The 22,123-nt window shown below is 52.1% G+C and overlaps 1 protein-coding gene, 1 long non-coding RNA gene and 1 pseudogene across 12 annotated transcripts in view; all 3 read left to right on the top strand.

Moving 5' to 3' along the window:
* SEPTIN9 (septin 9) overlaps positions 1-9,898 on the top strand; it is a 213,951-nt gene extending 204,053 nt beyond the window's left edge. For all 11 annotated transcript variants that reach the window (XM_035301885.3, XM_008997808.5, XM_008997807.6 and 8 more), the window contains 5 exons: positions 581-698; positions 2,244-2,339; positions 2,603-2,699; positions 6,696-6,747; positions 7,926-9,898. In XM_035301885.3, coding sequence (XP_035157776.2) covers positions 581-698; positions 2,244-2,339; positions 2,603-2,699; positions 6,696-6,747; positions 7,926-8,061 — 499 coding nt within the window. In that variant the 3' untranslated portion in view covers positions 8,062-9,898. The remainder of the gene's footprint in view (positions 1-580; positions 699-2,243; positions 2,340-2,602; positions 2,700-6,695; positions 6,748-7,925) is intronic.
* LOC144582720 (uncharacterized) lies at positions 8,238-8,980 on the top strand (annotated as a pseudogene).
* A 2,867-nt stretch (positions 9,899-12,765) lies between the features above and the next one.
* On the top strand, positions 12,766-13,181 carry LOC144582722 (uncharacterized). The gene is made up of 2 exons (XR_013536023.1): positions 12,766-12,975; positions 13,144-13,181. It is a non-coding gene; the product is annotated as an uncharacterized LOC144582722 (long non-coding RNA).
* The last annotated feature ends 8,942 nt before the right edge of the window (positions 13,182-22,123 follow it).

Raw genomic sequence — 22,123 nt, forward strand, 5'->3', positions numbered from 1 at the left:
GTCTGGAGCCAGATTCTCCCCAGTCGGGTCTGAGACTGACATTCTCACTGTGGGAAAAGCTCTGCTCCAGAACTGGAGAAGATGGTGCCCGGTTCAAGGGCCCTGCCAGCTCCTGCCACCTACACCTTTCCCCGAATCAGAGCCCAGGTTCCCTGGGGTCAAGGAGGCAAAGGGAGCCGCCCGCCTGGTGCAGGGGCGCAGCACGGTGGTCTTAGCTTCTATTACTCTTGCCTCTCCCCTCCCAGCCAAAGCCTCACAGCACCATGGCCACTGAGCCAATGGCAGCCCCTCTGTGTGGACACATGGGGGTGTGGATGGGACCCCGGAACTCATGGATGACGGTGCTTAGAGCTGGCCCTGGCCTGCCTGCCCTGAGCAGTGGTGTCACCTGTTTCTGGGACATGCCCTTGTCCTTCATCTGCCCACAATCACAGTGTGGCCAGCTTGGCCCAGGGCCTTGTCCTTGCCAGCAAGGACCCCTGTGAACCCCAAGCCAGCACCTGAGCGCCTCGACACCGCTGGGAGGTGGGTGCCCCCTCACTCCCCCACGCTGAGTCACACACACATCCTTCTGCTTCAGCCTCAGGCCTCTGGACATCGAGTTTATGAAACGCCTGAGCAAGGTGGTCAACATTGTCCCAGTCATCGCCAAGGCCGACACACTCACCCTGGAGGAGCGGGTCCACTTCAAACAGCGGGTAGGGGCCCATCTCCAGCTGCCCCAGCCCTTTGGGGCAACTTGGACAAGCTGCAGGCCAGGAAGCGGCTGCCCAGTCTAGGGGAGTCATGTGGTCGGTGGGGACAGCACCACTGGTCACTCTTCCCAGCGGGTGGTTGGCCTGGTGGTCCCTGGCCTGGGTGGCCTCTCGAACTCCCCTATGTCTCAAAAGCAGCTTCATGGGAGGGCCTGTTCTCCAGCAGTCTGAGGGGGTTTTGGAGAAGGCCTGGGTCAGGTGGACAGTGTATCTCTCTTCCAGGGAGTGAGGCCGTGAGATGTGGCCTGCCTTGTTTTTTGCCTTTTTGGTTTTTGTTCGTTTGTTTTTGCTTTTGTTTTTGAGAGAGGGTCTTGCTCAGTTGTCCAGGTTGCAGTGCAGTGGCACAGTCATGGCTCATGCAGCCGATGGCAGAAGGCAGAAGCCCCTCCTGATGCCAGCTGGGAGGGGCACCTCCCAGCACTTTCAGAGGCTGAGGCGGGCAGATCATTTGAGGTCATAAGTTTAAGACCAACCTGGTCAACATGGTGAAACCTCGTCTCTACTAAAAATACAAAAATATTAGCTGGGCATGGTGGCACACCCCTGTAATCCTAGCTACTTGGGAGGCTGAGGTAGCAGAATCACTTGAAGCCAGGAGGCAGAGGCTGCAGTGAGCTGAGATCACCCCACTGCACTCCAGTCTGGGCAACAGAGTGAGACTCTGTCTCAAAAAAAAAAAAAAGGAAATTGCAAGAGGGATGGTCTCTGCTGCTTTCTTTTCTGTCAGGGTCCAAGGCTCCTGCTATGGGGTGGGGAGGGGCATCCAAGCAAGAATGCATGCCCTGGACCTCTTCTGACAGTGCAGCACATTGGAGCCACCTGGGGAACCTTTAAAAATGAAAGCAAGGTGCCTGAGCTCTGGCTCAGCATCTGCTCAGTGGGTGTGGGTGGGGCCTTTAATCTCCTCTAGCCTGGGGCCAGACACCAGGGACTTTCCCAGCATGCACCGGGGAGGACAGTGCACACAAAGTGGGTGTGTCTGCTGGAAGCAGCATGTGGGCTTTGGTCTGTGCCTGGGCAGGCAGGCAGCTGTTCACCAGGATGTTTCCACTGCACATACCCGTGTCGGGCTGCTGGCGGGGAGCTGAGAGGCTACTGCAAGCAGGGGCTGGCTGGGCGGTAGGAGGGGCCCCTGCTGGAATTGGGGGCTGGGATGAGGGTCTTTTAGGAAGGGTTTCAGGAAGGTCTCAGCAACCCTGAGTACTCTCTTGGTGTAATGAGCAGAAGAGGGGCAGGAGGTACTCAGGACGATGACCCAAAGCCCCAAGGGAGCTGCACCGTCGCTCAGGGCAGCAGGTGCACCTGCAGCTGCCCCTCCTCCCCCAAGGAGGCACAAGAATTGGAGGTGACTGGGGTCACAGCCCCCCAGAGTCTGCCCTTGACCCCGAGCCTGTGGCAGCTCACAGTGTGGAGGTCATGTAGTGGCAAACACCGGTGGGTGGGCGGAGCTTGCCACAGAGATGTGTCCATCTCCCTCTCTCCTCCCAGATCACCGCAGACCTGCTGTCCAACGGCATCGACGTGTACCCCCAGAAGGAATTTGATGAGGACTCGGAGGACCGGCTGGTGAATGAGAAGTTCCGGGTGAGCAGATCCGCCAGGAGGTTGTTCCTGGGAGACTCCCAGTTCTGCTGAAAGGGGTGGTGGGTGGGGGTTTGGGGGACCTTCACCCATGAGATATACCCTCGAGCCAGAAGACATGAACCCAGGTGTGCATACCTGCTGCTCTCAGGCTGAGGCTCTCGTGTTTGGGGGACCCTAGTCTCAGGGCAGCTCCTCCCAGGGGCCCAGGGGAGGGAATGGCCTTCCTGCACGTATGTAACCAGCACCGTCCACCTGATCCCTAGGAGATGATTCCGTTCGCTGTGGTGGGCAGTGACCATGAGTACCAGGTCAACGGCAAGAGGATCCTTGGGAGGAAGACCAAGTGGGGCACCATTGAAGGTACTCTCGGCAGGCACCGGGGCCCCGAACAGATGGGAAGACAGTCTCTTCTGCTGGCCCAGAGCCCGTGGGCCAAACCTGAGCCGCTACATTGCTCCACCCAGAGCGGCGGGGGGGTCTCCTTGTCCCCACCCAATCCATAGGACAGGGAGCAGGCGAGTGGCTTGTGCAGGTGCCTCCACTCCAGATCTCCCCCAGGGCAGAGAAAGATTCCGGGAGATGGGAGCTAGGATGGGGGCCCCCAAGTTCTAGGTCCTGGTGCAGGCTCTTTCACAGGCACCTGTGTGGCCCCAGACAAATCACCAACCTTTCTGGGCCTAGAAAAGGTGTGGGCTGTGGCTCTGTGAGCCAGATGGACCCTCGGACCTTTGCCCTGCTGAAGTTTCCGGAATGTGGCTGTTGTAAACAATTAGCATACAAACTAGAGGTATTAAAACAACACAAATGTATTCTCACGGTTCTAGAGGCCAGAAGGCCTGAGGACCAACCTCTTCGGTGCCTTCCTCCTGGTGGCACCACACAGTCCTCCTTGTCTTGTATAGGCATCACACGCTCTAATCTCTGCCCCATTGTTACAAGGCCTTTTTCCCTGTGTCTCTGTCCCCTCCCTTCCTCCGTCCTTTTATTTATTTATTTTTTTTTTGAGATGGGGTCTTGCTGTGTCACCCAGGCCTGGAGTGCAGTGGCCGGATCTTGGCTCACTGCAAACTCCACCTCCCGGTTCCAGTGATTCTCCTGCCTCAGCCTCCTTAGTAGCTGGGATTACAGGCAGGCACCACCACACCTGACTAATTTTTGCCTTTTTAGTAGAGATGGGGTTTCGCCATGTTGGTCAGGCTGGTCTCAAACTCCTGACCTCAGGTCATGCACCCGCCTCAGCCTCCCAAAGTGCTGGGATTACAGGCGTGAGCCACCGCGCCCGGCCTCTTTCCTCCTTGTTCTAAGGATGTCTGTCTTTGGGCTTAGGGCCTCCCCTAAGTGGATGATCCCATCTGGGGATCCTTAATTAATCTTTAAAGAAAGACTGTTTCCAGGTAAGGTCACAGTCATGGGTACCAGAGCCTGGACCTTGACCATATCTTTGAATGGATGGGAGCCCCTGGGAGGCCACAGTTCAACCCACTCCTGGCAGTGGCACCCCAGGAGGGATGGGCCTAAATGTTTCCTTCCTCTTCCTCTCTCTGTCCCTTCCTTTCTCATTAGAATGGAAGAGGGGAAGGTGCAGAGGGAAATGGAGCAGGAAAAGCCACTTTGTTCTGGGAGAGCACATGGCTGAAAGTCCCAGTAGAGGAGGAAGCAGAAGTCTCTTAGTGTTCCAGGGCCTCAGTTTTCATCATCCGCAAAGGGTGCAGTGTGCCAAGATTGCAGAGAGTTGAGAGACTGTCCCAAAGGCCACTAGAGCTTTTCAGGAAACTGTTGCTCTAAGAAAATAGTCATAATGACAGTTACCAGGAGGCGTCGAATGCTCCTGCGCTGCTCACTTCACATGGGTCATCTCATTTATACCTGAAGCTCCCCGCACCAACCCTCCTTGCAGAGAGGTGCAAGAGGTGCAGTGAGCAGAGGGACCTAGAATGGGAGGCAGCTCTAGAATGCACAGCTCCAGGCCTGCACCAGACTCCCTCGAGATGGGAGTTCGTGCCTGGAGGCGGGTGTGGAGAGGCACACCAGTCATTTCCCATCTGCCCTCCTCCCCTGCTGCCACCCCTACCAGGCCCACCCTGTGGGAGCTGCCCAGCTGGGTACAGCTTGGGTGTTTACCAGTATCCACCTGTGGTGTCAGGCTGGCTTGTATCCCTTTGGCCCCTCTGCCTGCATTTCCTCTCTTCCTCTCTGCCCAAATAATTCTTGCTGTTTAGGAACCTTTTTATGAAAGGCAGGATTAGGAGAGCCTGCAGTAGATGGGCTTGGGAGGTGCCGACGGCTTTGCTCTGGGCGTGCTTCTGCTGCACTCTGGTGGCCAACGTTGAGTATTGCAGGCGGCCGGTGCCTGAAACTGGAAATGCACGAGGCTGGGGTCCCTGCAGCTCTCTGACCTGTGCCTTGGGGAGCGCCACTGACTCCAGTTAAGGAACAGTCTGGAACCTGTCAGGACAGTTGTGAGGTGGTGGGGCCCACATTTAAGCAGACTTATATGAGGACCCTGGAAACGTGCCTTCAACGTGGATGGGTTTTTATATCGGGGCTGCCTGAGTTCACAGTTTACCTGATACCGGGCCAGTAAGGGCCCTGGCTCATTCTTGTCTCCCACTTGGTGAAGGGCATCTTTCCTATCCTTAGAAACCACCCCGAGTATTGTCAACAGAAGTGTGGGGTGAAATTAATCAGGCCATGAACTCATTTAATCTTATGTCCCTGAGAAGTAGCTGATGTTATTATCCCCATTTGGATACTGAGGGAATGAGAATAACTTGCCCAAGCCAGGGAGCAGCGATCACACACTCCGACTCCAACTCGAGAGCCCCATTCTTCCTGTCGGCTCTCTCTGCCCTCAGAGTTAGATGAGAGTGGTGGACACTGCTCTGCGCGGGCCATGGCAGGAGGGCAGGGCCCAGGCAAAGGCAACTGGCGTAGAACCAAGAGCACCTGAGGGCAGAAGAGGCAATGTGGAGGCCCTGACCCTGCCTGCTGGCCTGCCAAGTAAAAAACCATAGCGTATATATACACACATATATACATATACACACACATGTACATATACATATATATACACATATACATATATACACATATACATATATGCACACATATATACATATATACACATACACATACATATATGCACACATATATACATAACACACATATACATATACATACACACATATACATATTTATGTACATATATACACATAGATACATATATATATATATATATATACACACACAACGTGTGTGTGTGTGTGTGTGTATATATATATATTTTTTCTTTTTTGGAGACAGTCTCACTCTGCTGCCCAGGCTGGAGTACAGTGGCACCATCTCAGTTCACTGCAACCTCCACTCCCTCCCTTTATTCAGGCGATTCTTCTGTCTCAGCCTCCCGAGTAGCTGGGATTACGGGTGCTTGCCACCATGCTGAGCTAATTTTTTTGTATTTTCAGTAAAGACAGGATTTCACCATTCAAGGCCAGGTTGGTCTTGAATGCCTGACCTCATGATTAACCTGCCTCGGCCTCCCAAAGTGCTGGGATTATAGGTGTGAGCCACCGTGCCCAGCCTAAAACCAGATATTTTTAACTTGGGGAAAATCCACGTGGCTCCCTGATGGAGCAGCCTGGAGCCCAGTGTGTGGGTTCTGAATCCCCCTCCAGCCTTACGGCTGTGGAACTCAGACAAAACACAGTTCTTGTGTTTCTCTCTCTCTCTGTCTCTCTCTGTCTCTCTCTCTCTGTTTTTCCTGTGCATGTTGTATGAAGTGCATGTGTCCCTGCCTGTGTTCAGAGCACACACACACAGGACACACGTGTTCACACACAGAGGCCACCTACTGTGGATGACCTTTCACAAGCTCAAGAATCAGCAGTGCTAAACAAGGTGGACGGGGCCGGGTGGGGTAACACCCTGAGGGCCATGGGTTTTCTTTAAAAATCCCAGCTCTGATTCCTGCCTCATCCCATTTCCAGCAGCCCAGCCCACTGCCTGTCTCCAGGTCTCTGCTGGGACATCCTGCTCTCCCTGGCCACCCAGTGGTGCCCTGGCTTCTGCACTGTGGCTTTCTCCCATGCGCGTGTTTGGCCTGGTCACTGCCATCTCCCATTAGCCCAGAGCTTTCTGGAAAGCAGGAGCTGATACCAGTCACCCCAGTATCCCATGGACTGAGAGCAGTGCCAGGTGTCCCATACTCAGAGCAGCTGGCTCCCCTGCCCTCCTGCCCACGGGGCTGTCCTCAGTCTCTGCTATCAGCATCAGCGTTCCTGGGCAGGAGCAGAGAGATGGGGTCTGGGCAGAGCTTCTCCACCGGGACATTAAAGCCCCTCCTGTCTCTTCTCCTAGTTGAAAACACCACACACTGTGAGTTTGCCTACCTTCGGGACCTTCTTATCAGGTGAGAGACAAGGTACTCGGGTGGGGCTGACAGCTTTGCCCCTGAGAGGGCCCTACAGCAGGTGGGGGCAGTGGGTGTGGGGCTGAGGCCCTGCGCGGAGTGGGTGCAGCCTGCCACCTGCCTGCCCTGCCCTTGGAAAGACCTTGGAAGCCCATCTTCTAAAAAGAAAACCCATTGGGAAATGAAGCCAGCAGTGAAGATCCTTATTAACTCCTATGAAGCCACCTGGATGGGAGGACTGAGCTTGGATCCACTGTGACCTGGCCTGTTAGAGCTGCCCAGTGGGCACCAAGAGCCCAGTGCAGGCCCTGCCGGCAGCAGGGACGTCCCCAGCTCTGATCCCAGTGGCTTCTGACCCCTACCCCTTGATCTGGCTGAGGCTTCTCCTTGGTTCCCTTGAGTCCGGGCAAGGGGAGGAAGCCCCGTTAGAGAGGGTGCCAGGTGGGCTGTCCCTGGAGTGTGGGCCATAGCCTGGGCAGGTGAATGGAGAGGGTGGGGGCCTCCTACTGGGGTGTCAGGGGTTCCTAGGTTCTTCCTCAGCAAGCAGGTGCCATGGATGATGGGACTGTTAAGAGGAGGGTCCCCAGGTTGGCAGGGGAAGGGGCGGGGGGATTCTGGGAGCCATTGTGTAGAGACTGGGCTTTCCAACCTCCCTCCAAATTATTCCTCCTGAGATGCAAAGGAATGAAAGTCTGAGCCCAGGACTTTTTTTTTCCTGGGAATGAGGGCAATCCAGCCCTTTACCCCAGGCCATAGCCCTGGAGGCTGGCAGTCAGCCACTGCCTCCTTCCTGCCAGCGCCCTAGACACTGGGCTGGAGCAAGGACCCTCTAAACCTGACCTTCTGAGTCTGTGCACGCAGTACCCAGCTCTCTCCCTGGGCAGGTCCTGGACCAGCCATAGGGTGGACCCAGAGGGAGTCACATGCATCGGAGTGTGTGTGTTCTGAGCGAGTCTGGGCTTACCAGGGCACTGGCCCTTTCCCCAACCTTGTCCCAGATCTGGACCAACATAGTGGGCCTGGGGGACCCCATGAGGAGTCAAGCAATCGGGATGCAGAGTAGGCAGCAGGCAGGCCTGAGCCCGAGGCAGGCTGAGCAAGACTCATGCTCAGCTGCCCCCGCCCCGCTGTCCCCACCTCACTGACCCGCCCACCCCCCCCCCCCCCGCCACACACAGGACGCACATGCAGAACATCAAGGACATCACCAGCAGCATCCACTTCGAAGCCTACCGCGTGAAGCGCCTCAACGAGGGCAGCAGTGCCATGGCCAATGGCGTGGAGGAGAAGGAGCCAGAAGCCCCGGAGATGTAGACGCCATCCCGCCCGACCCCAGGACCCTGCCCCCAAGTCTTCTCCGTCTCCCCTAGGCCCTCCCACCACCCCATTTTATTTTATATGATTTTCTCCATTTGTCATCGTTCCCCATTCCTTCGACATGCTGCCAGGAAACAAGGGAAGGGGCCTCCCTTCGAGTGAGTCAGTGATGAGCCCGTGGCCTCCCCAAGGTCTGGGGGAGGTCCACCCTCCGTCCCCAGGCCTGGCTCCCCGAAGGCTCAGAAGAGTAGCTTCCGTGTGCTGATCATCCATCCGGGTGCGTTTCTCAGTGCCGGGGGCCTTGGGTGGGGGTCAGGCCTCTAATATGCAGAGGGGCCCGGTGGGCTACATCCCCATCGGCCCTGGCCCCTGGAAGGAGTCAGGGCCCAGGAGTGAATGTAGCCAATCAGGGGCACCTGGACCCCCTGCCCGCCATGTGGCGTGGCCGTCACTCAGCCCCCACCCCTGCCCTACTCCTAAGGGTAGAAAATTCCAGGGTTTCACGCCACTGACAGCTCAGCCACTTGAGGCCCCCCGGCAGCCGCCCGCCCCAAACCCGTCCTGGAGCAGAAAGTGCCTTTATCTCAGCCGTCCGCAGGCTGCTCCGCCAGATTCGGGGACAGGCTGGAATGAGGGAGGCGTCTTCATCTCCCCGCCCCCCACCACCACCCCTCCCATGGGGCTACAGGTGCTGTTGATGTCCTGGGATCTGATTGAGGATAAAAAGGAAGGAAAGACGACCCCCACCCCCTCACCAGCCATTTTTGAAAAGGTCCAAGCAAGTGAGTCTGGTGGAGGAGCTGAGGGAGGGAGCCATGGAAGGTGCCAGAAGGAAGGTTGGCGGGGGCATGTGTGGACTGTGGCTTGGGGTGGTCATAGTGGCCTGAGCTGCCCAGTGCTTGCCCTACCCAAGTGACCAGGGAAGTGTGTGTGTCCGTGTGTGTATGTCTGTCCGTCTGTACAGTGTCTGGTTTGGCCCAAGACTGGGCTGTGGTTAGTGCCCAGCCAGCCACCCCGCCACTCACCCCTCCTGGCCCAGGCCTTGCTGACTCTGTGACCTGGGTAGGTTGGAGGCCCGGCGAGCCTGACTCCTTGTTGTCCTACCTGGGCCTGGGCCCCTCCCACTAGAGCCCACGGTAATGACCCCCTAGGAAGGAGAGACAGTGTCAGGGGTGCACAGTCCACAGTGAGCTGAAGAGCTAGGTTCGTGGCAGCATGGCCTGGCCCCTCACCCTCCATCCCCAGGAGGGGACCTGTGGGGGCTGCCTTTGTGGTGCACAGCAGACCAAAGTCCCTTCCTGCTTCCTGTTCCCTGTTTCACTCCTGGGGAGAAGGAGGGGCCTGATGAGATTCCACATGGGTGCGCCTATCACTGGGTGCATCTGCAGGTCCCAGGCTGGCTGCTTGCGGCCAGAAGAAGGGCAGTGTGAGTGTGCATGGAAGTCGGGGCATTGAGTGTCTGACTCCCTCCCCATCCAAGAGAGGAAGGAACCCCCCACCACCCTCATTGGCGGGACAGTTTACTTGCCAACTTGCCATGTTTTTGCCAAAACCAAGATTTTGAAGGAAATGAGTGGCACCAGGCCATGTGGCTGTCCCAGCCTCAGTGTCACTTGGTGGCAGGGTGGGGTGGGGGTGGGCAGCAGCATCCCAGCCTTGAGATGCTTCACTTTCCTTCTCTGTAACCAGACTTTGAAAATTGTTCATTTCATCAGGCTCTGATCCTCAATGGCCTTTTGCTACGTGCCTCCCAAGAAATTTGTCTCTTTTTGTATAAACTACAAAATGTTGAAAATGTATTTCCTGAAATAAATGTTTCAACTGCAGAAACCCAGAAGGCTCCCAAGTAAGAATGTTTCTTCTGCCCCTGCAGTGCAGTTCTTTTGGGCTCTGGGACAGGTTGGGGTCAGCTGCAGGTGGACAAGAGGCTTGGGCAAGAAAAGGGCGGGACAGGTTAGATCTTGAACTCAGACTCCCAAGATTTAAAACGAATGAACTCCCTGAGAACTGATAATTCCAGAGCACTGTGAGGAGTGAGGATAGCACCAGGGCAATTGCTGGGGGATTGTTTAATCTGCCTGGGGTAAGGGTTCCCAAGGCTTGAGAAGCACAGATTGGCAGAGATGACTAAAAAGCGAATGACAAATCAGAACGCTTTCATTGAAGGGGGCGGTCTGAAGGGCGTCCACTGGGGGTGCTCTGAGCTGCTTCTAGTTAGTGTACCCTAGAAAGTAAGTTTTTGTTTGATTTTTTGTAACCCAGGCGGGAGTGCAGTGGCACGATCACAGTTCACTGCAGCCTCTACCTCCCAGGCTCAAACGATCCTCCCGAGTAGCTGGGACCACAGGTGTGCACCACCACACCTGGCTAACTTTTTGATTTTTTTGGTAAAGATGGGATCTCACTCTGTTGCCCAGGCTGATCTCAAACTCCTAGCCTCGGATGATCCTCCTGCCTTGGCCTCCCAAAGTGTTGGGATTATAGGTGTGAGCCACTGTGCCTTGCTGAAAATAAGTTTTTCTTTTGGAAGTGTATATTAGATTGAACTCTGGACTGGTTAGTATTTGATAGTTATTTTATGCCAACCTAACTCGTTCCAAGAGAACTTGACTCCAAGTAGATTAGAACTCAGAGCCTTGGCTGAGTGAGCTTTTCTATGCAGGTGAGCTTAAGAAGTAAGGTTCAGGGCCGGGCGCGGTGGCTCACACCTGTAATCCCAGCACTTTGGGAGGCCGAGGTCAAGAGATTGAGACCATCCTGGTCAACATGGTGAAACCCCGTCTCTACTAAAAATACAAAAAATTAGCTGGGCATGGTGGCATGTGCCTGTAATCCCAGCTACTCAGGAGGCTGAGGCAGGAGAATTGCTTGAACCCAGGAGGCGGAGGTTGCGGTGAGCCGAGATTGCGCCATTGCACTCCAGCCTGGGTAACAAGAGCGAAACTCCGTCTCAAAAAAAAAAAAAGAAAGAAAGAAGGTTCAGCCCGGGCACACTGGTTCATGCCTGTAATCCCAGTATTTTGGGAGGCCGAGGCAGGCGGATCACCTGAGGTTGGCAGTTCAAAACCAGCCTGACCCACATGGTGGAAACACCATCTTAACTAAAAATGCAAAATTAGCTGGGCGTGGTGGCACATGCCTGTAATCCCAGCTACTCAGGATGCTGAGGCAGGAAAACCGCTTGAACCCCACGGAGGGACCCAGGGAGAGCAGGAAGGCCGGGAGAACAGGCCCCATTCTCTCACTGGCTCTGAGCTCCTGCATGGGAAGTGGGGAATCTCATGGGGGCTGTGGAGATCTGGTCCCTGCTTCCTCCCCTGCTCCAGGCTGCAAGGTTTGAAGCCAGGAAATAAATTAAAATCAATAAGCAGGCTTTGGGCTTTTCCAGACCCAGCCTTGTAGGAGACCCTGCATGCCCTGGAGCTCAGGGGCCTGGGGAGGATGCTGGTGGGTGGGCTCAACCCAGCTTCACCTGGTTGCGCCCCGGAGAAAACCAGATGGGAACCCAGTGAGCCCACTGGGCAGGTGCTGTGCTCAGTGCCTCTGCTTAGATGTGCATGTTCGCTCTCCCATTTTATTTTATTGTTTTGAAGCAGGCATGCTCTGTTTCCCACCCTGGAGTGCAGTGGTGCCATCTGGGCTCACTGCAATCTCTGTCTCCCATGTTCAAGCGATTCTCCTGCCTCAGCCTCCCAAGTAGCTGGGATTACAGGTGCCCGCCACCATGTCCAGCTAATTGTATTTTTAGTAGAGATGGGGTTTCACCATGTTGGCCAGGCTGGTCTTGAACTCCGGGCCTCAAGTGATCTGCCCACCTCGGCCTCCCAAAGTGCTGGGATTACAGGCATGAGCCACCGTGCCTGGTCAACTCTCTCCCATTTTAAAACACTAGTTTCTGACTACACAAGTAGCATGTACAATGGGAAATGCCAGAAGGAAATACCCCAGGAAGACACTCAAAAGCCCCTGTAATTCCAGCACTTTGGGAGGCCAAAGCGGACGGATCGCTCGAGATTAAGAGTTCGAGACAAGCCTGTCCAACATGGTGAAACCCCGTCTCTACTAAAAATACAAAAATTAGCTGGGTGTAATGGCGCACGTCTGTAATCCCAGCTACTCAGGAGGCTGAGGCAGGAGAATCACTTGAACCTGGGAGGCGGAGGTTGCAGTGAGCCGAGATGGCACCACTGCACTCCAGCCTGGGTGACAGAGCCAGACTCCAACTTAAAAAAAAAAAAAAAAAAAGCTCGTGTGATATTCCCCCCAGTCCTGGTCCTGGGGTGGTGGTGATACTGCAGTAACTGGGAGGAAATGGTCCCCATGCATTGCTCTAAATCCTGCTGGATGTGGTTTTGGAGGTGCCAGGGGGCTGCCCAGGAGACTGGAAGGGGAGAAAGGCGTATCCCCTGAAGGCTTTGAAAGCATTCTGTGTGCGTAAGGGTCCCAACCTGCATAATCCCAGAAAGTGGCCGATGTTTTTCTACTTCAGCAGGGAGCCCAGGTGAAGTTCTCTAGGTAGGTGGAAAGGTAGGTGGAGCAGGCTTCAAGAGCAGAGCCCAGCAGAGCGCCCCTGCCCCCTCCTGCCACCCGACTCCTCTCTCTTCTCCCCTCCCTTCCCGCCCTTTTGGAAGCAAGGTGGAAAGAGGCTTCCACCGAGTTTGGGCCCAGCTTCAGTGTTCTGAGTGGTGGGAATCTGTGCAGGCCCCAGGTACGTTTCCTGCCCTGGGGGAGGAATGCTTTACAGATGTCAGAGCTGCCTCAAGGCATGACCAGGAGGGGCCAGAGAGGCCGGAGCAGCAGAACCAGTTACATCGGGGTCCTTGGCCTGGCGCCTGCACAAAGGAGCAGTCATTGATTAAAATGTCACCTGGAAGGATCCTAAATCTTTGGGTCCTCCTTGGAGAGTGCCAGGTAAGCAGTGTTCCCTGGGCTGATTCCAGGCTGCATCGGGCTGGGCTGGGCTGCAGACCTCTGGGCACTGCCCACCCAACCCTGCACCACCAGGCTCCCTGCTCCTCCTCAACGCCTTGGCCTTCAGTAAAATGCAAAAAGTTAAATGCTCTGGCTCTTCTTTGATAGTAGAAGCAATGCCTGCCCGCTGTAGAATGTTGAGAAAATAGAGAAAAGCAAGAACAAGAAAGCCGGGACCTCTGCCCTGCCGGTCAGCCTGCCTGCACGTGGGAGTTAAAATGAAACGCTTTTGCGAACGTTTGTTATTTTTGTTTTTCCTCAATTAAACTGATTGTGCACATCATATGATGATCTAAATTATTTTTTGAAAACAATTTTAATAGCTATACAGTACTTTGTCATATCAACATACAGAATGAAATTATGATTTCTAAATTTTTACTTGTCACCTGGGCTGCAGTTGGAGGCTTGTGGGGGGCGGCGGGCGGGGCGGGGGGCTGTCTATGCGGCAACTGGCTAAGCCATCCCTGTCCCTCCTCCCAGATGAGAGAGGTGACTGGTGCTCGGCAAACTCACCTCGAAGAAGCGAGAAGCAACTGGGATGGCTCAGAAGCCCATGCTGGTGCTGCAAAGAAAAATCAGCACTAAGACAAAGGATCTTTCAGCAATGCACTTCTTACTTCCTGGGCTGCAGGAAGGGTACCCTTGCTAGGCATCGTACCACAAGAGTACAATGAACAAAGGAAAACAGACATATTTATCTCTTACCCATTTGGGGTCGTCCTTATTGCTATGTCTGATCTCCATTGGCTGGAGCCAGACATCACAATTTAAACTAAAACCCGATTGGCTAACAACTTAAAACTTTTCTAAACAGATAAAAGCAATGGAGAGCTGGGACATGCCTGTGAGCAAGTCCAGCACAGATATGTTGGTTAAAGTACAAGGACATAGAATGTACTACGTGCCTGTAAGCACGGCATGTCTAACAGCTACATAGGATAGGGCTTAACAAAGTTATTAGCACACTTATTCTTTAACAAGAAAGGAAAGTTTAAAAAGGAACTTTTCTAATTCCCACATTGGGATAGTCTCTTGTAAACCACGAGAGAAGAGGGGGCAAAGGACTGGTTTCCCCTCCTTCCTGCTCATGCTCCTCCCCTCTTTCCCATCCGAGTCTCTGGTCTCTGCCTTCAGGCTCGTGATGGGCAAAGCATCTTTCGAGCACTTGCCTGCCAGCCCTCAGGGTCACACACACGAAGGTCTCCTGGAGCTTGGAGGGTCAGACACAAAGTCACTTCTTGACCCTATATTGAAATGTCAATTTTTTGAGCGCTTTTCCCACGTAGACTCGACAGGATCTCACTCTGTTGCTCAGGCTGGAGTGCAGTGGTGCGATCATAGCTCACTGCAGCCTCCAATTCCTGGGCTCAAGCAATCCTCCTGCCTCAGCCTTCTGAGTAGCTGGGACCACAGGTGTAAGCCACTATGCCTGGCTAATTAAAAACATAAATACATAAAAAGTAGGCCGGGTGCAGTGGCTTATGCCTAAAATCCCAGCTCTTTGGGAGACCAAAGCAGACAGATCACCTGAGGTCGGGAGTTTGAGACCAGCCTGGCCAAAGTGGTGAAACCCTGTCTCTACTCAAAAAAAAAAAAAAAAAAAAGCAAAATTAGCCAGGCATGGTGGCGCAAGCCTGCAATCCCATGTAATTCCAGCTACTCGGGAGGCTGAGACAGGAGAATCACTTGAATCTGGGAGTTTGAGGTTTTAGTGAGCCAAGATCACACCACTGCACTCCAGCCTGGCCAATAAGAGCAAAACTCTGTCTTAAAAAATAAAAATAAATAAATAATTTTAAAAGTAGAGGTAGGGTCTCTCTATGTTGCTCAGGCTAATCTCAAACTCCTGCCTCAAGTGATCCTCCCACCTTGGCGTCCCAAAGTGCCGGGACTCCCGGCGTGAGCCACCGCTCCTGACTCAACTTGGCATTTCTTGAATTTGGGTCCATGTGAAAGAGTCCAGGAGGTCATTCCTCACAGATCAGATCGCTTTTTAAGGAACCCCCGGGGGTCAGAGTGGGGGTGGGGAGGGGAGAGAGGGCTGAAGACAGAGGTGAGAGGCTTCTGGGATTGCTGGTGTCTATCCTAGGCCCGGAGACACAGCCAGGTGGAGAGAATGTGGGATGGGAGCCCAGGGGTTGGGCTAGAGGCCTGCTTTGCTGGGTGTACCGGGGCTTGGGGTTAACGGTCGGAGCCTCAATGAGCTCATCTGACAAATGGGGACCAGGACTGCCGTCTAGTCAGCACTTGACACTGGGGAGAGAGGCAAGAAGGAGCCCTGGGTGGGATGAATTCTGACCCAAGCCAAGAGCCACCAAAGAGCCAGCGCATGCCTGCACTGGATTCTCTATTTGTCATCACATTAGCTCCCCTGACAGCCCTGAAGGGAGGGCCATGCCAGCTCCCTGGTGCCAGCTCCCTTTCCAGGTCCGGCTGAGCGGTTCTGGAGACTGGGTTTGTGGTTCGCCTGGTCTCTCACCGCAGCACCCTCTGCCCTGTGCTCCCAGGAGGGCACTGCAGCATCGTCCGGTTTCAGCAAGGTGAGGTGGCTCCCACAGACATGTGATGCAGAAAGTCCTTGGCACCCCCAGCCAGCTCTCCATGGGTCCTGTCCAAGGCCCCGCCCCACGGTGAGCACGGCCACTTCCGGGCAAGCCTCAGATTCCGCTGGGATTCGGAGTAGTTGCAGCTGAATCAATGCTGGGAGCCCATCAGAAACAACATCTTCCTTCCCTTGCAAAGAGGACCACTACGAACAATCAGAATAAAAAGGGGGTATAAATAATTAAAGCGGCCCAGAGTGAGTGGTTCTTGAACCATCTGCCTTATTTAAAAACTAATTACTCAGAGACTGTTCACTGCGCAGAGCCGTGCATGGGAGCTGTGCACGCTCCCCATCACACTTGCCGCCTCCTCTTCAGGCACTAGGGGTGACGGCCTCGGCCTGATCAGCCAGTCCTGGCACGTAGAGCACCGCCACGGCCTCCTCCAGATCCCTGATGAATAACTTCATCAGAGCTCAGGACCAGAAGGAAATGTAAGTCCTCTGAAGGAAACAGCCACATGGAGGAGCCAGCCGCTGTCTCCCCTACAAGATGAGCTGGTGGGTGTGGACCCAGTCTCAGGCAGGTTAGTGGAGCCCTCAATTCAACCCAAGGGATGACCCATTTCAGGGGCTCAGCAGGACCTCTGGACCTTTACTCTGTATCTAAGGGTCTAAGGCATACCCTCCGCATACACCCCTCACCCTGTCCCTAGAAGGAGGGAATTGAATTTCTGCTCTGATTCTCCTGCAAGGAGAATCACCAGGCGTGGTGGCTCGCACCTGTGGTCCCAGCTACTTAGGAGACTGAGGCAGGAGGATGGCTTGAGCCCAGGAGTTTGAGGCTGCAGTGAGCTGTGATCACACCACTGTGCTCAGCCTGGGCAACAGGCTGACCCTGTCGAGTTCTACCTGGGAAAAGTGCTCAAATGATGGACATTTCAATCATATAATAATAATAGTTGTATTTTGTCCTGCAGGTGAGTTGAGGAATCCTGCAGGAAGCCCCTCCCCTCATCCAGCCCCCATCCCTTGCCTTTCCCTACTCTGTTCCTTGGAGACTTGCCTGGACCGTCAGCCCCTACACAGCAGCCTGGAAGTGGGGCAGGGTGGGGTCTGGGGACAGAAAAACCCTGTCCTATAACAACGAACCCTGAGATTTGCTTGGCACAGGTTCTCATTCTTGTGTTGCCTCTGAAGAAGGCACATCAGGGGCTGCTGCTCCACTTCACAGAGGAGGACAGAGAGGTCAAGGAGGTTCAAAGTCACACAGCACAGAGCAGTGGAGGTGACCTGGGCTTCAGCCTTCCTCCTCCTCCGGAAGCTTGATGTTCGGGTCCTGCTTGGGGGCAGCCCTTCCTGTGTCCCCACCTTCTCTGGAAGGCAGCCAGGGCTGAAGCACAGCCACCTGGCAATGCATTGTGCTGGGACACGTGTGGTCTCAGAGTGAGGTGTGTGTGTGTATGTGTGTTTATGTGTGCACATGTGAGGATTCTGATAAATGCACACTCCTTCACAGCACATAATGTGGGGAAAGGCACGAGGTCCAAACAGCCCACCAGGCTGTGCCTTGTGTTTGTGGGTTTTGCCCTGAGTGGGGAGGTGTTGAGATTTGCTGCACTCTTGGATGAGGGTGGAGAAGTGCTGCCGCTGTCACTGCATGGCACCCAGCTGTGAGGTGACACCCCCCCCCCCCCACTCTGTGGACACCAGCAGAATTACAAAATCAGCATTGCAAAACTCAGGAATGGGAACCAGGGATATCCATCTACACACATCAAAATGGTTAAAGGGGGAAAAACAAACACCCTGTCCATCTGCAAACTGCCTGCAGTGAAGCCCTCAGTGAGCCAACCCTTCAAGGTGGCATCAGCAGGGGAGAAAGTTTCAGCTCCAGGATCTCTGCATTTTCCTTACCTTTGCTGTCCTTTCCTAAAGGCTGACTCCTTTTGGATAATGCACATCCTCCCCTCTCCATCATATTCTTTTTTGTAAGCTCTTAGACTGTGTTCATTTGCAAAGGTCATCAAAGGGCAGTTTTCTCTGGAGCTGGTTTTGAATCCTGGTCCTTCCACTTACCAGCTGGGTGACTTCAGATGGGTGATTTAACCTGGGTCTGTGCCTCAGTTTCCCCATCTATAAAATGGTAATGACAGTACCCAATTCACAGGATTGTTGTGATTAAATGAGTTAGTTCATGTGGAGCACTTACAATAGTGTCTAGCCAATAAGGAGTGTTCCATACATGTGAGCCATCATTATCACCACTGACGTCACCACCACCATGATCATCATCACTATAATCACTATCATCATTACTGTCATCATACTATCATCACCATCACCACCGTCATCACCATCACCATCATCATCATTACCGTCATCATTACTCTTATTACCATCATCCCATCATTACCATCACTGTCATCACACTCACTATCATCACCACCACCATCATCACCATTGCCATCATCATCACCATCACCATCATTATCACCATCACCATCATCACACTCACTATCATCACCACCACCACCATCATCATCATTGCCATCATCATCACCGTCTCCATCATTATCACCATCACCGTCATCACACTCACTATCATCACCACCACCACCATCATCACCATTGCCATCATCATCACCGTCTCCATCATTATCACCATCACCGTCATCACACTCACTATCATCACCACCACCACCATCATCACCATTGCCATCATCATCACCGTCTCCATCATTATCACCATCACCGTCATCACACTCACTATCATCACCACCACCATCATCATCACCATTGCCATCATCATCACCGTCTCCATCATTATCACCATCACCGTCATCACACTCACTATCATCACCACCACCATCATCACCATTGCCATCATCATCACCGTCTCCATTATCATCACCATCACCATCATTATCACCATCACCGTCATCACTATCATCACCACCACCATCACCATTGCCATCATCATCACCATCACCATCATCACCAACACCGTCATCACACTCACCATTATCACCACCACCACCATCATCACCATTGCCATCATCATCACCATTGCCATCATCATCACCATCTCCATCATTATCACCATCACCATCATCACACTCACCATCATCACCACTACCACCATCATCACCATTGCCATCATCATCACCGTCTCCATCATTATCACCATCACCGTCATCACACTCACTATCATCACCACCACCACCATCACCATTGCCATCATCATCACCATCTCCATCATTACTATTATTATTATCATCATCACATCATCAGTATAATCACTAATATGATCACCATCATCACTACCATAATCCCATCATTACCATCATTACCACTATCACCATCACCATCATTCTCACCATCACCATCACCATATTATCACCATCACCATCATCACCATCACCATCATTATCACCATCACTGTCATCACCATCACCATCACCATCATCACCATCACCATCACCATCATTATCACCATTACCATCACCATCACCATCATTATCACCATCACTGTCATCATCACCATCACCATCATTATCATCATCATCACCACTACCATCATGATCATCACCATCATTATCAGCACCACCACCATCATTACCATCACCATTATCACCATCATCACCACCAACATCATCATCTCCATGAACATCGCCATCACCATCATCATCACTACTACTACCTTACCATCAACGTAAGGTACCTACTGCCTTACCTAGCACCATCAATGTTGCCATAATTATTATCATCCCCATCACCTCATCATCACGATGATCTCCACAGCCATCAGTATCATCATCATGATCTCCATCATCGCCGTCAACAACATCCTGAAGCTGAAACAAAGAAAAAGGCCCTGCTGTGGCCTCATCTTGCCCCTATGCCTTGGAATCAAAAGGAGTAAAAGCCAGCCGGGTGGAGGGCAGAGCTGACAGCAAAGGAGAGACTGGGCTGTTTGCTGCCCAGGCCTGGCTGGCATTCCTTCTCCTGGGATGTAGTAGTTTTCTGAGAACGTCTTCAGTGTGAGGTTTCCCTGTGCTGCTTCTTCCTGAATGTTCACAATAGTCCCATGGGGCAGGTGCCACTACAGTGAAACTGAGGTACAGAGAGGTTGAGGAGCTTGGCCAGGGGGCACAGCTGGTGAGGGACTGAGTCAGGATGTAAAATATTGTCTGATCTGTGGTCCAGTGGCTTCCACTGTAGTTCACTGCCCACAGTAGGGGTGGGAGTGGGAGTGGCAGGGTCCCTGTTGTCTCAGACTGAAGAAGTGCTCAAGGCTGGCTTTGTGTACTGCGACTTCTCTCCTGGGTCACGAACCCCAGCATCTATGTAAAAATGTTGTGGAGCACCTACTCATGGAGGCAGCACCATGCTGGGCCCTGGAGGAACAGAGTGGGCAAACAAGGCAAGACTCTACACCTGGGGGGTGCTGGTTGGGTGGGGAGGACAGACACCTACACAGAACTTCATAATATGATGAAGCCAGTGCCATAACAGAGGTGAACAGGGGCCACCAGTGGAGGTTCCCAGAGGAGAGCTAGGGCTGAGGGTCAATTACCTCCTTTATATTCTTTATAGAATTACATTCTTTATAAATTACACAATCTCAGATAATTCTTTATAGCAGTGTGAAAATGGACGAATACAGTGTGCATTCACGGAGTTTCTTGGATCTATTGGCTGAGCTCTTTAGAGTTTGGAAAATTATCAACAACTACTCCTCAAATATTTATTCTGCCTCATGCTCCTTTTTTTCACTTTCTGGGGCTCCAATTTCAGGTATGTTGATATTTTCCTACAGTTCTTCAACACTCTGTTCTTTTTAAAATTTTTATTTTGTTAATTTTTTTTGTCTTTGGATTTTAGTTTGGATAATTTCTATTGACTAGTCTTTAAGACCCTTTTAATTTTATTCATCTTTTCTTCTGTTGTGTTCAATCTGCTATTAAGCCCATTAAACAAGCTCTTTGTATCCAATGTTACACTTTTCATCTCTAGAGTTTCCATTTCTGTGCTGGAGTTTCCCATCTGTTCACACATGCTGTCTACCTTTCCCACTAGATCTTTTAACATCTTTATTTTAGTTTATTTAAGGTCCTTGTCTATTAATTCCAACACTTGGTCATCTGTGGGTCTACTTCTATTGACAATTTTTCTCCTGATTATTGGTCACATTGCCCTGCTTCTTTGCTTGTCTTATAATTATTTTTAGTCTGAAATGTTGTATATTTTTTTAATAAGTAGTGCCTATAATAAGTATGTTTCTCTTGGAAAAAGAATGTGCCCCTTCTTCTATTGGGCCATTAGTGTGAGAGACTGAGTCAACTTAATATGCAGTTGACTTGAATCTGGCCTTTAATGAAACTTCAGTTTAAGTCACTTCACGACTCACTTCAAATGTTTTGAAAGTAGGATAAGGTCTTTTCCTGAAGTGTTTGAGAGAGAAGAGGATAGTATGAGAAATGTAATGTGTGCCCATATTAAAAAGGTCAGAGGGCTTTGAGGATGTAAACATGGTGTATAAAGGTGAGTGTTATTAATTAGGTTGTTGCTCCAGTGCAGAGATGGGTGGTGACTCTCAGAGGATGAGAGATCTTATTCTTGAAGCTTTAGATGTTACAGCTGGGGATGATAAGAATAACAGATGCTATCCTGATGAAGGGCATTCTCTGCCTGAACCCAATCACTTCAAAGACCCTGAAAAAATTCTCAGGACTCCAAATCAATTGGCCATAGGCCACTGCTGCCTCCACATAATCAAAACATGCGAACACTCCAGTCCTACTTCCAAAACCCATCACAGGCTGTGTTGTCCCGCAGGGTAATTTAACATCAGAAAACAGAAGCTTCTTTGGTCCTGGCCTAGATCTCTGTGTCCTGGCCTCACCCATAAAGGGGGCTGCCATTAGCTAACCTGCTCAGCTCCCTGCCACACTTCCCACAAAGCTTTCTAGCTTTTGTCAGCTCAAGGCAGCCCTTAAAAACTGTAGAATCTGAGGGGGTGTATATCTAATAAAGTTGGAGCTCTGTAATTTAGCAATTACTGTAACCCACACTTGTAATTTAGGGGGTTTCTTGTAATTCTCCTTTGTACTCTTTCTTTTTGAAAAAATATGCAGCGTTAATAGCTTCCTCTTTAATGCTCCAAAGGCCGATATTTGCCACTCCCCAACCCCTGTCAGCTGCAGAGCACAAAAAAGCGTGCAGATTGTGTTGAGGCTGCTTTTCAGGGATTGGAAAGGTTAATTTAACGTTCAGCATCTCTGAAAGGAAATTGAACTTGCTCCTTGCAATTGTGATGTCTTCAAAGCTCTGAGTTCCTCGTCTAGGTTGGTCATCAGTGCAGACTGAGGCCTGCTTGCTAGGTGTAATCTACCCTCCTTTCTACGTTCTGCTATTAGGACAGTCTCCTTACTTCTTCCTGAATGTGCTAGTGTTCATTTTGTGTGTCTACCTTCATTCATGCAGTTACCTGTTTGTTCATTTAAGAATTTTTTTTTTTTTTGAGAACCTCTATGTGCT

Source organism: Callithrix jacchus, chromosome 5, assembly GCF_049354715.1.
Source record: "Callithrix jacchus isolate 240 chromosome 5, calJac240_pri, whole genome shotgun sequence".
NCBI lineage: Eukaryota > Metazoa > Chordata > Mammalia > Primates > Cebidae > Callithrix > Callithrix jacchus.